General features: G+C 37.3%; 2 protein-coding genes across 8 annotated transcripts; both read left to right on the top strand.

Moving 5' to 3' along the window:
* Positions 1 to 3181: 3181 nt before the first annotated feature.
* LOC118109773 (troponin I, fast skeletal muscle) lies at positions 3182 to 8966 on the top strand. 3 transcript variants are annotated; one of them, XM_035157149.2, is made up of 7 exons: positions 3182 to 3305; positions 4618 to 4650; positions 5494 to 5530; positions 6864 to 6992; positions 7241 to 7330; positions 8518 to 8691; positions 8781 to 8966. In XM_035157149.2, the coding sequence occupies exons 2-7, from the start codon at positions 4643 to 4645 to the stop codon at positions 8856 to 8858; spliced, it is 516 nt and encodes a 171-aa protein (XP_035013040.1). In that variant the 5' UTR covers positions 3182 to 3305; positions 4618 to 4642; the 3' UTR covers positions 8859 to 8966. The 3 variants fall into 3 exon arrangements, with proteins under 3 accessions (XP_035013040.1, XP_035013041.1, XP_035013042.1); XM_035157150.2 differs by having other exon boundaries at positions 3219 to 3301; XM_035157151.2 differs by lacking the exon at positions 3182 to 3305 and adding an exon at positions 3577 to 3597.
* Positions 8967 to 9107: 141 nt separating this feature from the next.
* Positions 9108 to 17137, top strand: LOC118109769 (troponin I, fast skeletal muscle). 5 transcript variants are annotated; one of them, XM_035157140.2, is made up of 9 exons: positions 9108 to 10866; positions 11015 to 11076; positions 13000 to 13093; positions 14994 to 15025; positions 15536 to 15575; positions 15832 to 15960; positions 16053 to 16142; positions 16675 to 16848; positions 16928 to 17137. In XM_035157140.2, the coding sequence occupies exons 3-9, from the start codon at positions 13064 to 13066 to the stop codon at positions 17003 to 17005; spliced, it is 573 nt and encodes a 190-aa protein (XP_035013031.2). In that variant the 5' UTR covers positions 9108 to 10866; positions 11015 to 11076; positions 13000 to 13063; the 3' UTR covers positions 17006 to 17137. The 5 variants fall into 5 exon arrangements, with proteins under 5 accessions (XP_035013031.2, XP_035013030.2, XP_047195947.1 ...); XM_035157139.2 differs by having other exon boundaries at positions 9108 to 11076; XM_047339991.1 differs by having other exon boundaries at positions 11015 to 13093.
* Positions 17138 to 17249: the final 112 nt, after the last annotated feature.

Below are 17249 nucleotides of genomic sequence, written 5' to 3' on the forward strand. Positions count from 1 at the left end.
TGGCGCAGAGTGAAGTTAGAAAACATTGTGGTCTGAAGTAGCTCCAGAGCATTACCACCGGCCAACAGCCTATTCCAACAGGCAAGTTCAGAACAGCACTTTACTAGTTGCATGAAATAAGCAAAGACTGTGACTGCTTGTTGCGAGATGAAAAGTCAGAGGATTACTGAAGTCATTAGGATTTATCTGGGGAACGTGAATGTCTGTAAGAAATGTTGTGGTCATCCATTCCTTTGCTTCTTAAATATTTGAGTCTGTACAAAAGTGGTGGAGCAACCAACAGCACCATCCATAGAGCAAAGCCACTGGCATGCAATCATAGCTTGTTTTAACAATGACCACAATCTTTTTAATTGCCTAAATTTAACCAAGCCTTGACACCCCTTTGCTTTGGAAGACACAGAAAGCAACCTTAAACAATAATTGGTACATAGATCTTTAAACAGAAATCCTAAAATGCTGTGTTAAATTCACTGCACTTCCCTGCATATGTATATGTACAAGCTTGTTCTGGTCAATTCTCCCTGGGAGGAGTCTTAGGCCCAATCCCATGTCACCCCTTCTCCCAAACCCTACCCCTACCCCTTGTTTTGGAGGGTTGTCTTGCCTCTTGAAACAGAGTCACAAGGGTTAGTGGTTGAAATCTTCCCCTACAAATTGGGACAGCACTTCAAGAAGCCAATACATCATCAGTAGTCATCACGAAAACCCGACAAGTCATCAGTAGTTGTCGCGAAAAATCCATCACGTCAGTAGTCGTCGCGAAAAACCCGACACAACATCAGTAGTCGTCGATGTAAACAAGACGAGACAAAAGTTTTGCCGGGGATGTCTTTGTAATAACGTTGTTGAGATCTTAAATAAACCAATGCTATTGTTTACAGTTACTAAATAGACAAACCTAACATCGCTGCTATACGTGGGTTCAATCAAGTACATCGTGTGTCTTTAAAGAGGGGAGGATGACACATGACATTATGTGAAAATACGGGATTATCATGCAAAAGGTATTTAAATTTTTTTTTTAAGGTTGTTGTGAAAAAAATGACCATAATACCTTGCAAGAATATTACACTAAGATATTACAATTATTATCGTAATTTAAAAATTCTTATTAAAGGAGAAAATACTAAATTTGTGGGTCTCTCTCCCAGCTGGCCAGTGATTCGCAAGGCATTCTTTCTCATAGCCCTCGGTTTGAAGTGCGGGTCGGAAATATCTCTGTTTGGAGGGCTGTACGGCCCTAACACTTGGCCCTACCCCTCCATCCCAACAAGGATCGGGACAAACAACGCCTACACGCGAACGGGAAAAACGGAGGAGAAGGGTTTAGGGGTATGGAGAAGGGGTGAAATGCGATTGGGCCTAAAGCAGCTAAGAAGAATGTTTTCATGAGAAAGTCATACCGTAACATAATCCACATGGAAAATATGCCTTCCTACTTATACCTGAAATCATGCCTGCATATTTTCATAGCACTGCAGTGTTAATATGAGAGGGCCCTATGTAGCCACAGAAAGATTTGGAAGCCTTACTGAGAGCAGATGCACGACTCGGAGCAGCAACCCAAGATGAAACGCTAACTAGGCCAGTGGGCTATTACATGATATTTATAGACAGCAGTGCAAGCTTGCTAAGCAATTTATTTGGAGCAATAGTTAAAAGTAATGTCAAAGTTGCAGTAAGGGGTTTCTCTCTTTTGAGCCTGGTTCATTGCACCTTTGGTTTGGATTTTTTAAAATTTTTAAATTTTTGATGTATGCTACATTTTTTTGTGTTCTGTAAAATGATCAATAAGCAACTTTAAATACAATTTAGAAAATGTTGTAAATCAGAAAGGTAAAGGTAGTCAGCTGTTGACTCCTGTTGCTTTAAAGGTTGGATGATCCGTCGATCGTCCATCGTCCAAACTCAGATCAATACGAGTTCTAGGTTAAGTTACATTTATGCATTTTATGGATTGACTTTGGCATTGATGGATTTTTTTTATCTCTCTTTTAATCTTATCTAGAGAGTCTGTTGGATTTAGCTTTTTCTAGGAGTGAGTAAACATCCTTTAAATAGTACCTTAAATCATCCCTTACTCTATCAAGACAATTTAACTCTTGAGTCAAATTCAAAGCACTGTTACCACAGTAAGTGGTAACAGCAGACATTTAAAAAATCTAAGACTTTATTTCCATCTATGAGGATTGTTGTTTTAAAGAACCTTTGTATTCCATGCACATTAAAACTTTATGAGAAAGCCTCTGAGGAGGGTTCAGGAGATTTTTTTTACTCCAACATATCTCTTTGTTCAGTGTATATTTCAAAGAATCTAAACTTTTTGTCAGGTATAGAGCCAACTTTTAGCTTTGTGCTGTGAAAAGAAAGAGGCTCCACTGTTTATTTCCTCATGGAAAAACCATCTGAGCTCCACAGCTGAAATCTGTAAGCAGAGGTGTCACCAAGGAGTAACTGATATTTGAGTTCCTGCCAGGTTTAAAGGGCGTGTCCTTCATGAGAAGCTGGCTCTAATTAGCGATAAGACGTTCGTGTTTCAGATGTAGGCTCTGAGATTCGACACATTACGGGGCCTGAGGACACACAGAGGCAGATTAGCAACTAGCATGATGAAAAGCTGTAGTAGGTATCCAATTTTACAAGTTTAACCAAAGTAGGTCTTAGTCATACGTCTCTGTTTTTATTTAGTGTTTATGGAGAAACGTTTAACATCATCCTTTTTCACTTTATTAAACAATTAGAAAACAGGTTTTAAATGTCTTAATAAAATAAAATAAAATTTGTTGTCGCAGTTTGAGTATTTAAGCAATAACCAATCATGTTTTCCATTAAGTTGCCCTTGGGAATTGGAAGCCAAGTCCAGCCTTTATTTGCAGTGTATGCATCCTGTGATTATCACCACTTAAACTCCCTCAGCACGATAACAAGGCAGACTTTACTGTCCCGCTCCTTTCACCAGTCCTGTCTTGATGTTGTTAAATGTTTGGACTCTGGTGGTTTTGCAGTGAGTGTGAAGCCTCATCATACTTTTCCTCCCTTTATAGCATCCATCCCACTGAGCAGAGACCTAAAATGATACCAGGCTCCTCCTTGAAGATGTCTGATTTACAGGGTGAAGTTGGCATAGGTTGTCGATATTTCAGGAGCTTGGCTACCGATTGGTCTAAAGATCCAGCATTTCCATAAACAGGAGCTCCATAGCCATATCTGAGCCCTCACATATATATACAGCCCCAGGATGATTCCCTGCTACTGCCTCTGGCCACTGGTGCCCTTCTCCTTGACTTTCCGTATCATCGTAGGTGAGACTAATTTCCCATCTTCTTCTTCTTCTTCTTCCTCCTCTGCCTTCTCCTCTCTGCATGCCTGGACGGAGCTGGTAAATTGATACGAAGCAGCCGTGTGGAGTCCGTTAGAGTCTCTTTGAGGAGACCTGCTTGCAAAAGTGCTAAGGCGATGAAAGTCCTGACCTCTGGAGTTTGTTTATAAGTGAAAGGATATGTGAGCCCATGTGAAGGAGAGGGCTGATTACTGGCTGATGAGGTCCGAGCGCTGTGTTTAAACAGCACTGCAAAGAGATTTTAATGAACCAAGGTTGGATGATGCTTATTTGTTTGCTTTTGACTTTTGCTGAAGATTTCTGCTTGATCGTTCATAACTGTTGGGCTTCATCTTTGAAGAATCTGGTTGTTTCGGAAAGTGAGGAAGTCTTTTTATTGTATAAACTAAAGATTTTTATAAGATTGCCTGTGTTAAGTATTAATTTTGGACTAATGGTGAATTTTTTTATTTTTATACAATATGCTTATTCTTTTGTTAACTTTAGCTACTTTGATTATTTTAGCTCATGTCTTTGGTTGTTTGGGATTTGAGAGGATGATGGGATTTCACTGTTTTCAGAAAGTACACAGAAAAATATCTTAACAAGTAATTTGGTTGTCAGTCTATTTCACAAAAAACATGGAACCCAGTGCAGTTTCTCTTCTAATTTTAGAAATTTTCTAGATATTTTATTCAGACAGAAGAATATCATGGAAGTGTTTTAACTTGGTTTTAACTGGTTAAAGAAACAGTAAAAAGATTTTTGTTTGGGCTGTAATTTATTTATTGCTATGTTTTATTGAGTGTTAAATTTGTCTGAAATTTCTTAAATATTTCAAGATTCTAACAGTTTTCAGACTCATTAGACATGAGAGTAAATTGAAACCCTGAATTTATTTTTAGTTAAAATAACTTGAAATCTGAATACAGGTCAGAGGGACTTGTTGAGACGGGTTTGTTTTTGCAGTGTGTGTTGGCATCCCGGAGTTGGCTTAGCTAACTCGCTGTGGCAGCACATTCTGCTGCAGGGATTCTTCTCCACGAAAGGAATTGAAGCGTTAACTCCCTGAGGATATTTGGTTTTGCATGCTTCTCCCAGGCGTCAGTCGGGACATTTGATCCAAACTCCAAACTTAGCTCTATCACCATCGCCCCTCATCAACTGTTCGAATAGATCACATTTCCAAGAGAGGAGGCTGTGGTATTTAAGCAGAGAGCAGATTATAACATCCTTTATTTTCCCTCAGTGTCTCAGTGACTTTTTCTTCTTTTCTGTTTTTCTTCCCTGCACAGGCTGTGAAGAAAAGAATCCGCCAACATGTCTGAGTAAGTTTTAGTATTTTTCTGGAGTGAAAGTTTGAAGTGTTACCATGTATAAAGCATGCAGTATTCACCATTGATAAGAGGGCAAGAGGAGGAGGATAGATAGATAGATAGATAGATAGATAGATAGATAGATAGATAGATAGATAGATAGATAGATAGATAGATAGATAGATAGATAGATAGATAGATAGATAGATAGATAGATAGATAGATAGATGTAGAAGAGAGGGAAGGAATGTAGGAAGGATTAAGAAAGGTTGTCAAGTTAAAAGAGAAATAAAATCACCAAGACGGAGAGAAGGAAAGATATTGGCAAGTAAAGAGGCAAGAGAAAAAGTAAACAGGACAATAGTGAAGGGTCGAAGGTCAAAGTAGGAGGTCCAAAAAAAGAGCAAGAAAGAGAGAAATGTCTTATGTGATTCAGACAATGTCATTTTTGTCTGCTTGATATCTGACTAAGAAGAGATGAAAACGGTAGAATAAATGAAATAAGTGATGATGGGAAGAAGAGGGCAAGATAACAAAAGGAGACATGGAGAGACAAGACAAGGAAGGAATCTCCATGAAAAATGGATTCCCCTAGAATAAAAACCTGATCATTTCTGAACAAAAGTTATTTCTGACGTGATTTTGAGGAAAACCAAACATGATATACATGTCGAGGAATGAAAACTTCCGTGTTTCTCTCTAAAATGCAGTGATGGAGAAATGTTGCTGACAGAACAACAGAACCTAGTTTTATTTTCCAGCTATCAGTATCAGACATTTAGAACAAGTGGCTGATTTGCTTGATTCGATAATTTCCTGTCAAGACACTGACAGTGTGGTTTGTGCTCGTTACAGAAAGAGAATGACTTCGAGCCGCAGGCATCATCTCAAGGTGAGAGCGAGTCCACAGCTACTTTCAGTCTTCAGAGTTAAACTGATCAACAGATATTCAGATTGTGAAGGAGCCCTGCACAATTAAAGCTGCACATTGGTTCTTATGTTATGAGAAGGTTTTGACTATCACAGTTTATATTGTAGAGCCCCAGAACATCTAACACCATTATTATAAAGTTGTTAATGGAGGAACAATACTGAATCCATTCTCTTCTTTATTAAAGGACTAATCTGTCCTTTTAACCAGATTGCAGCTCCAAACATTAATGTATTATTGTGATTTCTTTCTGCCTGACATGTGATATGTGATCATGAGGGAAATGTATAATAATCATATTGAATAGTGTAGTTACAGAAAACAAGCAGCTTACATATGTATTGGATGTTCTTTGTGTTTGTGTGCATTATGGGAGACATGACAGTTGTTGCTGGGAGGTTTGGATTTTATTTTGGATTGTCACAGTTCTCCAATCATCCATAAATAATTAATTAACATGTCACTATCGTGTGATGTCATGTTACTGTCTCTGTGTTTTTAACTGGAGGTTTCCGGAAAACATCTGCTGTGTTTTTGATAATGAATCTGCCATTAGAGAGTTTGTTATATGTATTTGGCCTCACATCAAGATGTGCTGCTTTTAGTGTTTTCTATCATGTTGAGTCATTGTGAAAAAATGAAATAACTTGAGAGTAATCTGATTAAATATATTGTGTGTTTAATGTTTAAATTAATGTTTAATTATATTTAATTAAAGTAACATGGAAGTATTATATGTAATTGAAACACATAAAGTCACAATTATTCCAGTTGAGTTTTCTTCTGTGTTGTCTTAACTACTCTGACACACACACACACACACACACACACACACACACACACACACACACACACACACACACACACACACACACACACACACACACACACACACACACACACACACACACACACACACACGTATATATATGTATGAATCTGACCAGGGGAGGAAAGCTGCTGATTCTGATGATAGAGTGTTTCTAAGAAGGTGACGTTATTGATTCTCTGAGATCAGGATCCATGTTTTTCTCTCTTTTTCCTTTAAACTGCTGATGAAGGAGTTTATGGGATGTACGACTTCTGTGGACAATGAGATGAGAAGAGTGTCCTTTTCTGAGCAAAACAAGTTTAAGGACACATTTTAGAATAAGTAGTTTTGAATGAAACACTTTTTGGAATAATTTCCTCTGCATGTCTTGACATCCTCAAATGTGACCTAAAACCCGGTGAACACTATATCGCAGAGTGCCTTCTTCCTCGACTGGCCTTTGACGTGCCTCTTGTCCTGCAGAGTGTGATGCTCCAGATTGCGGCGACCATGATTGTTCAGGAGAAGAAGGACGTCATAGAAGCCAAAAAGGCCTACATGGGTGAAGCCTGCCCGGCACCAAGCATCAGTGGAGACCAAGCAGCACTAATGGTGAGAGACACTTCAGTTTAGTGTTTGACACTTCGAACCATGTACTCAGCAAAATCTGTTTGGCATGGCGATGTTTAGTTTACACTTATCCGAAATTTAAGCTCAACATCGGGGTGCCCTAGCGCCACGTATTAGTGCATATTAGCAGCATATTGTCGTTGTTATTGTCAGCAATTAAATATCATAATATCCATTAGTGAATGGTTGGGATCAGTATGTTGACTTCACCTCTGTCTCTCCTGTTTAAGGAAACCTGCAAAAAGCTGCACTCCCGTATTGACGGAGTGGATGAAGAGAGGTACGACTTGGAGTCCAAAGTGAACAAGGGTAATAAAGAGGTAAACCTCCTCCTCCTCCTCCTCCTGCTTCTGCACTGACCTGTTCTCCACATGAGAATAAACAGACAAAAATGAGAGGGAAAAAAACATTTAACAACTTAACAATTATCTGGACTGAATACAAAGCAAATTGTACACATTGGACAACTGGAAAGGTTAGTCACTAGCAGCCAATCAGCTGTGAGGTGTGACTGCATGTGTGTTTGTGTTAAGCTCAGCCACTTCCTTCTGATATTTACCCCCAATCTCTCCCTTTACCCCCTTGTTCCTGTGCTACAGTCATAATGTCTCACAGGGTATGCAAACATTTTGGTTCCAGTTTAATGTTGATGACACTTAATGTTATTGGTCCCGTATTTTTCTTCTAATTTCATGGAATATGGTGCTAATCATATGGGGAATTGAGAAAGTGTTGATTGCTTATGCAGATGACACACTACAAGCAGAAACCTATTTGTCTTGGACTGGTCCATTTTGAAAAAACAGTTTTTTAGATAAGTTGAAAGAAAATATCCAAACTTGTCTTATCTCTAGAGGAAGTTTTCTTCCTCATACCCAGAAATCTCCACTCCAGTATCACGTACACAAACCAAAGTCTCCAGTTTTTTATTGCAAAGATTTTGACGGGTTTGTTCATTTACAGCTCGATTTATAGAACATTTAATTACTCAAAAGGTGTTTTTGTTGTGCCGTTGACAGTATTTTCTAATTTTTAGAGTAATCAACAGAGAGATAGATAATGCCTCTTTTGTATTTTTAACCATAACATTTCATTAAGCCAGACAATATAATGTAAATAATCACCAGCTGAAGTTTCACAGTGATATTTTTAATTTTGTAACAGGACAGTATGCAGTTAGTAAATGAAACATAGTTTATTTACATTTATTTAATACATATTTTGTATTACTTTTAGATAGTAAGGTCACTTGTAAATACCCATGTCATCCAGTGTAACTGATATGTTTTTAATAGTTTCTTTGGCACAGATGAATACAATCTATCAGGCTGTAGATACACACTCAAACAACACAGACGATCAGTTGATTGACTACTGGTGTTTCATGGGCTTTGCTTACAATGAATAAAACTACATGACTGGAAGTATCTAGAATTAAATGACTTATCCTTTAAAGCAAACATCTACTCTGACTTTTTGACTTTTAAGCTGCTCTGGTTTCACTTAGATCGATGATTTGAAGATCAAAGTGGTCGACTTGGCAGGCGTGAAGAAGCCCGCTCTGAAGAAAGTGCGTATGTCTGCTGACGCCATGTTGAAAGCTCTGCTGGGCTCCAAGCACACAGTCAACATGGACCTGAGGGCCAACCTGAAGCAGGTCAAGAAGGAGGTGAAAGAGGAGGTGAGTCTCTTCAGGAGGACAATCACACAGGTAATAAAAGACGATTTCAACTGTGGACAAGTGTTGACTGCACTGTTTGTGTCCTGCAGCCTGCAGAGGCGGTTGGCGACTGGCGTAAGAATATTGAGGACAAGGCTGACAGGAAGAAGATGTTCGAGACTTCCTAAATAACTTAACTCTTTCTTTACGCCGGTTGTTAGTACTTTTTTGGGGAAATTTATGATTTTTTTCATCGAATTCAAAAACCTTTTCTTTCATTAAAACTGTAAGTTTCAGCTTGGTGTCTTATTGTACATTTGTATAGCGAGTGGTTGAGAAGGGAAACTGCTCTTTAATTTCACCTCACACTTCCCGTTTGGTTCTGTGTTGGTGTTCACTTTTGACAACCTCCTGCTCTTAGTGTTTTTGTAATAAACATGCTTTGTTCCGACATCTGATCTCATGAGGTATTCTGTCTTTAACTCAGTGATGCTCAACACTGCATAGGAAGCACACCCATCATCAAATCTTGATCGTTGTACAGAACAAAATATTTCTCGCTGTTTTGTTTTATCAAATGTTACAGCAAAACGTACCTTGAAACAGAATTCATGCCTGTTTGTGTCACCTAATGCAAACGTGTATCTTGGTTTTACACATTCAAAGTCTTTGCAAAGCATCACAATTATGTCTTTGGTGCAGATATCAATGGGACTGATTAAGATGAATTGTGTTGGAAGGTGAGATTGAGATTTAACAGGGTTGTGTTTTGCTCTTTGTAGTGGTGTGCATATCATGGAGGGACAAGACACCATATCCATGTTTCCATCTATGTCAACCTCAGAATGGTCATGCTGACTGGATCATTTTTAGTACTAAAACTACTAAGGGTTTTTTAGTAGTTTTTCCTGACTCTTGTTGAGGGTTAAGGGCAGAGGATGTCACACCATGTTAAAGCCCTATGAGACAAATTGTAATTTGATTGATTGATTGATCATGCTTTACTCAATGAAAAATGTTATTTATCATATTCATCATATCAAAAATGTTTTATTGTTATATAACAATCAGTCAAAATGTCCATTGTCAAATGTTTTTTCTATTTTCCATCTGCTCATGAACATAATCCAGGCAGCAATTACCAAAACAATGATTGGCGAAACAAGTTAATAATATATAAACATGAATTTGCAGGGATACATTTAATTCATGTGTTCAGGGAGGTGTGAAAAGTGAATGTTGACGTCTTCTTTAATTTTCTATAATCTCTTTTGCTCACATAATGCATTTTCCTTTTTTGTAAAAGGAAGCAAAATATATTTGTATAAATATCTACAATGAAATACTTTAAACTCAAAGTAACACTCGCTACCCTTTCCCAAAGCTCAATTACCTGTAGTTGGAAATAAAGAAAATACAAAAGCACATTTATTTTCTATTAATATTTATATTTTTAACTTAATGTTTTGAACCTTTCTTAGGACAGAAAATATACACATAAAATTTTACTCACTCAAATGTTTCTGTGCAGAAAATATATATGTGCTTTTTTGTAAAAATACACAGGTACTGTGTATCAGTACAGGGCTGTGGTGTTGCTCATACTGACCACATAGTGTCAGCAGAGGTCTTCATGTTCCACACCTACAGTCTTTGTAGTATTCAGTGTGAGCAGTCTTTAGTCCTCTGAAAACATCTCAGGACAGATTTCAGATATGTTGACCGGAAAAAAATGAAATTCAAAGTTAATCAAATCCCTCCAAACATTTTAATCACAATTTAGCACAAAATCCCTGAAAAAGTAGAAAATCTACCAAAGCAAATGACTTAAGTGTGGCAACTTAAAAAAGCTTAAATAAAATGCTGATTTGCTTTAATGTTTATGTTTGTTTTCTTTTAACTCTAAGTACTTAGTTTTAATGTACTTGTTTTTGTGTTTTATACATATATATTTTTAATATTTATATTTGAACATGATTAACACGTTCTAATACAATGAATATGTCTCAGTTGTTGTTCAGCAGTAAATATTTTAGTAGTAATCAAAGTGACGAAGGAGGATGACTGAGATTTAAACATGTTAACGAACCCTTACTGGCTAAAGAATGTCCGTACTTTATTCCTCCTCATAAAAACATAATTATTTTCAAATGGAGCGTATTGATCGGAGATGGACACAGCTCAGTCACACAGAAGGTGAGCAGCATCAATTTGACTTTTCAATGGTTTTTGTAATTTTCTCATGTTTCAGACGTTGTTACTTAGTTGTTCATAAATATAAACCAGGGAAATATATCTGTTTCTAAAGTTCTTTCTTTTTTTTTCTGCCTTTGTTGTGTTTCAGTTGCAGCGTCCGAATCCAGCATGAACTGAAACAGCTCTGATTTCAAATCAGCAACAAATAAGGTGCTTAACCTTATTTTAGAAGAATTCAATGTGTTTTGAAATCTCTTTATCTATTATGACTACATGTTTATTTTGAGATTGGTTGCTTATCATGTCCACTGGAACCTTCTCGCTGTAGTTTAATATCTTCATTTTCATGAGAGTGACTTTTAAAGAATCAGACATTTTGGGAAAATGTCAATCAATTACTTGGATGAAGTGTTGTTCACATGAAAGAGTAAATGGCAGAATTATTTGCAGTTAAAACATATAAAAAAATGGATTTGATTTTCATGGAACTTCTGCATTCAACTTTCTCAGCAGTTTGTTGACACTTTCCCAATTGGAGATGTTTTTAAACCTGTCAGAGATTCATATCTGTGGCATTGAACTAGGTGGCTAATGATATTCTCATTCAGTCACTTGACCTCAACGACAATTAACAACTTATGTAAAGTCTTGATATTTTAACCTGCTAATTATGCTCAATAATCATAATCTTATCGAGGATAAAATGATGATATATAACAATATAGGAACATGCTTCAGCTTTTTAAAAAGACCAATGAAGGCTGTGCCTCAGGAAGTCGAGCGGGTGATTCAATTTCCATTACATTTTATTTGTATTGCGCCAAATCACAACATACATTGTCTCAAGGCACGCTGTATTCATTCTACTACATTTTTCCACTGAAAACGAGCCAGTTTTAATCCCTCTCCTTACTAACACGCCTGAAAACCCATATCACATGATGTCGCCATGTAGGTTAAGACCCAAGAATATTGTAGAGATATCAGTTCACACAACAAGCAAACGCTTGGCGACAGTGGAGAGAAAAAAAAGCCTTTCACTAGAAGGAACCTCAGTTCTAACAGAACCAGACTTGGTGGTCATCTGCCTCAACCTGTAGGCGTGAAGAATGAGCCCAATCTCCTTGGGCAAGACACTGATCCTCTCCAAATTGCCCCTGATGGCTGTTCTGTCAGTGTGTGAATGATGAGTTAACACTGGGAGGACTGCAACAAGGTAGTTGAAGCAGGCAATCGCCTGGGGTCCCGAGCTGAGAGGGGCCCCTGAGAACGACTGATTATATTAGTTCACAACAACAGAACCTTCTTAAAGGTAGGGTTGGTAGTTTGTTTATGAAACAATTTTTATCGTATTTGTTGAAATCCTTTTCACATCCCGATCAATAAATTAAGATGTCTGAAAAATGAAGAAAAGAAAGACGGTGTCTATGGCAAGCGTGTCATGGAAAAGTTGGCTTCTAGCATTTGTCAGGCAATGCGATTTCATACTGGCATAGCTTTGACGAGAGCGGTGAGGGATGTTTTGGTTGCATATTTTCATTGTTTAGCCTGCTTGTGCTGGCATTTCCAGTATTACCAACCCTAGCTTTAAATTCTATCATCAGCTCTGTATTAGAGACTGCATGGGACACCCAGAGTCTGTTGAATGGCTCCTGAGCACTGTGAATGTGACTTGTTGTTTGTGCTTTGATTGGTCGAAAACACCAGAAAAGCACTATATAAATGCAGTCACTTTACTCGCACCCATCTGATCTACCATGGTACTTAAAATTCCAAATTGGTTATTTCCTAAAAACCATTTTGATTGTATGTTCCTGGATGGTTAGAGTGTGAGTCTATTGTTAATGGAAGAAAAGTGGGAAACTCTCAGTGCAGAGACAACATCCATTTTCCTCCCTATAGAGACAATAATGTCCCCTCTATCTGGGTTATGTGTCCCCAACAGTTTGCTGACTCATTAATGTGGTTAAAGTGGTACACTGTATCAGTAATTAGAGTGTTGTTATATAAAATTAACATTTTGAAAGTATAGAGACTGGAAATATGGAATATATATCAATGATGGTTGTTTTTAGGTTGACTATCAATGACTATCTTCTTCATTAGGTCTAGTCCTTCTTCACTCTGTTGCAGGTCTCTTCATGCCCTGCTGACAGTCTGACCCATCTCACTGAAGACTGCTGACCACGCATCAGAGATGGAAGATTTACAAGGTCAAAGGATGAAGGTATATTTCAGCCCCTCATTGACCTGGTTAGGCTCAGAGTTCCACGTGGTCATATTGAGAAACCTCTGATCACCCACCTAAGCCCATATATACCCCCCCAAAAAATGCCTCACTTACCTCACTGTCTCCCAGTCCTTCAGTCAGCCTCTGCTGCCCTCCTCATCGTCACTTTGTAGGTGAGAAACTTTTACTTTGATGATTTAGTGGCTAAAGGGAATGAGGTACTGAGTAGCAAACATGATGATGGATTTGTACAAGAACCTTTCAACTTTTTGCAGACTTTAAACAATGTTCAATGTTGAGTTTGTTTATAAAACTCAGTTTATATTCAAGTAATAATCAACAATTTATTTACAAGGTATTTTATCATGGGATATTTCCCCAAATCCAATTTGAATATTTAATATCAATTCAATATGTGAAAATATTTAGTATTAACTAAAAACTTGCATACGTAGTCAATCTGAACCATGTTTAGGATTCAAGTTATAGAAGAGTAGCAAGAAACAAATAATACCTACTAAATATTCCACATAAACATCCCAAAAAGATTTGAATAAGATAAGATAAGAAAGGAAGTACTTTATTAGTCCCACAATGGGGAACTTTGTTATTTATGGGAAAATGTATTAGCTAAAAGCAGGTTTTTTTATTTTGTTGTGACCTACAAACCTGATAATTGACACTTGTTGATTCTTATTGCTGCCTTCCTGTAGTATGAGTCAATACATTCCATGTTTCTGCTCATAAACAAATCATCATAAACGTCATTGTTGACATTTGACTCTGAGCCAGGATTAACTCTGACCTGATGACTCAGGATTCGAGAATGAATCCTGAAAGTTTCTACTTTTATCACAGAGAAATGATCAGAGACCCACAAGTACGCCAGAAGAAAATATTTATTCATGAAATAATCACAAAGTTACGAGCAATAACATTATGTTTTACAAAACATAGAATCAGAAAATTCTGCATATGTTAAAAAATATTCCAAGTTCAATTTCAAAATAACTTAATTATATGTTTTGATGGAAAGTGTAACAGTGTGTAAATGTAACAAATTGAAGTAATTGTCAAATCTCTTAGTCTGTTATTTTTGAGTTTAACAGATTAAACTAATTGTTTAAGATTCTTTAGTTGATAGATGGACAGTTTTTTATATTAACTTCATCATAGATCCACTATGTGCTGTATAATGAATAATAATAATAATAATAATAATAATAATAATAATAACTTTATTGTATAGCACTTATCTAAATAAGTTAATAAAGTGCTTCATGAAAAATAATCAATGGCAAAAAGAAGAATGAATTATAATTAAAGGTATTCAGTTCAGTTACATTTTAAGGGCCAAACCATAACATAATGGATCAAGACCTTCAAATTTATAGAGAAACCCAACAGTTCCTAATATAATAAACTATATACTACATTAGTCTAACATATTTGTATTTGATAGATAACCAGAGAGATCAGTCAGTTTAATGAAGCTGTCAGTGAGTCAAGTTAATAAAAACTGAAAGTGCTGATGTCATATTTTGCTACAATGGAGCTGCAAACAAAACAGGTGTAGTTTTCCTCCAGTCAATCAAAGAGTAATTTTTGCGACTGCAGGGTCAAAGGTCGAAGGTGTGATCCTGATTTAAACTGATGTGTGTCACTAACTACAGAACCTTCTTCCTATTAAGTGGAGATCTGAATAATTCACCTGAATGGACGTTTCTAAACCAGCAAATGTGTTTTGTTTAAATGTGTTTAAACCTAAATGTGTGTGTGAAGTGTTCAGAGTCAATAAGAAAATGTGTCATAGTCATCAAAGTAAATTGAAGTAAAACATCCTATATTCGGATATTTGTCTAATAATGTCTTTTGGTTTTGCCCGATTTTTTGCCAGAGTCTGAAACCAAAAGAAGCCAAGATGTCTGAGTAAGTGTAACTTTATTCTTTGTTGTCTTTTTTTGCTTCTTACACAAACATCAACAACTATTATTCCCTGCTTTCCCCAAATTGTGTGAATTAAGGCTGAAATAATTAGAGGAGCTAATATCGATTAAAGGATCGAAAGAACAGTTACACCTATAACAGATGTAATGGTTAACACATACCTCTGGGTTTTAGACTTTTAGTCAAACAAAACAGGACATTTCTATTCAACTTGGATCCCACTGAGCTCTTATTGCCATGTATTACAATTTATAAATGAAATTTTACTATTTTTACTTGTACTATCCATTGAGCTGTTTTGACTTTTACAATTCATTTTACTGTTTTTGCTTTTACTATTCTGACATTTTATTGACTAATAATATTGACTAATAATGGAGGAAATAATCAGCCTATAAATCCATAATAAAACTTTAACCTTTAACACCTTGGGGAGATTTTCTGTGGAATCCTTTCATGTTGTTATTAATATGATGTTTCCATTGTTTCAAGTGGAAAGAAGATGACATCAAGCCGCAGGCATTATCTTAAGGTAAAACAAAGTGAACAGATTGTCTTTATTGTCCACAGGAAAATAAATTAGATTCAGGCTGATTACAGAGACACAAACACAACTGCAGTGGTATGATCATGATTCTTTGTCTGCTGGATGTACAAATATGCCACTGTGAGCGAACCAGTTAACTATAAGAGCTTCTGCCCCCTAGAGATCATAACTTTCAGTTATAGCAGCTTTAATTTGAAAAAAAACGTATAAATTACAGAGTCTCTTTGTCCTTATCCTGCAGAGTTTGATGCTGCAGATCGCTGCTGGCTGGCTGGAGCAGGAAACTACTGATCTTGCAGCCACCAAAGAAGCTTACATGGCTGAGAATTGCCCCATCCCCGACATGAGTGGAGACCAAGCATCTCTGGTGGTAAAAAACCCTACAACATACAAATCGAGGAGGACCTAAAGTTATGCAGGGCTGATTCTGTGAGTGAAACACTTCTCTTTTCATATCAACAGGAATTCTGCAAAACGCTGCACCAGTCCCTCGACAAGATCGATGAGGACAGATACGACAACAGGGCCAAAGTTGCAAAGACAGACAAGGAGGTAGAGACGTCTCTCTGACACTTTACATGGATGTGTTTACATAAGTCTCTCTTGCATGTTTAAGACTCTAAGTGAATCCATTGACATAATGTTATTCTAGGCTTTACTTTCCCATACTATTGTACGAATTGTTGTTTTCTTTACCCTAGAATGGGCCCTTATATTTAAATACTTAATATTTACATCTGGAGCGGGTCCTCTCTATGGAGGTTTTCAGTCTCTTCCAAAATAACAGATTTTTGTGACAAAATGATTAAGGTCTGCTTAGGTTTAGTAATCTCAAACTAACCAGTAAAGGCTCCTAACCAGCCCCACTCCAATCTGTCTTGTAATATCTCTCTGTGACGGTGCGTCACTGTAGCGTCCAGTGTAGAAACAATATTTGAAGCAGAAACAACACATGGAACTTAACTGTCCACCTGATGTCGCTTGGTGATGTATCATCACCTTTGTGTTAACTGTGTGGTTTTTGGTGTGTATGACTGTATCACTCTGCAGTGTTTGGTCTTTAAGTCTCTGTTTGTGTTTCCAGATCGAGGAGCTGAGGATGAAGGTGTTGGAGCTGGCTGGAGTGAAGAAACCCGCCTTGAAGAAAGTGCGTATGTCTGCTGACTCCATGCTGCAGGCTCTGCTGGGAGGAAAACACAAGGTGACCATGGACCTGAGGTCCAACCTGAAGCAGGTCAAAAAGGAGGTCAAAGAGGAGGTGAGGCATTGTTCCATATTTTTTTCCACATTGACATGACGGCAAAAATCTCAACTCATCAAATCTCTACATCTGTCAGGGTGTGGAGGTGGCCGGCGATTGGCGTAAAAACGTTGAGGACAAAGCTGACAGGAAGAAGATGTTCGAGACCTCTTAAAGACTTTCAAATTCACCTGTCTGTTTTCACTGCTTCTGGGCTGCAACATCATTTACCACTGTTACACCTGAGCTTTTTCATTGAATTGGAAAAACTTGTGCAATTAAATTCCTTTTTTTTGGAATATGGCAATGCTGTGGTTCTGTAGTTTTTTACGGACAGTGTTTGACGGTTTGCAAGTAAAGATGTAGATGTAACTACAGATATTGGCGATGTCGGCCCTTATGAAACTTATAGAGATTTC

The sequence above is a fragment of the Hippoglossus stenolepis genome, chromosome 5, assembly GCF_022539355.2.
Source record: "Hippoglossus stenolepis isolate QCI-W04-F060 chromosome 5, HSTE1.2, whole genome shotgun sequence".
NCBI lineage: Eukaryota > Metazoa > Chordata > Actinopteri > Pleuronectiformes > Pleuronectidae > Hippoglossus > Hippoglossus stenolepis.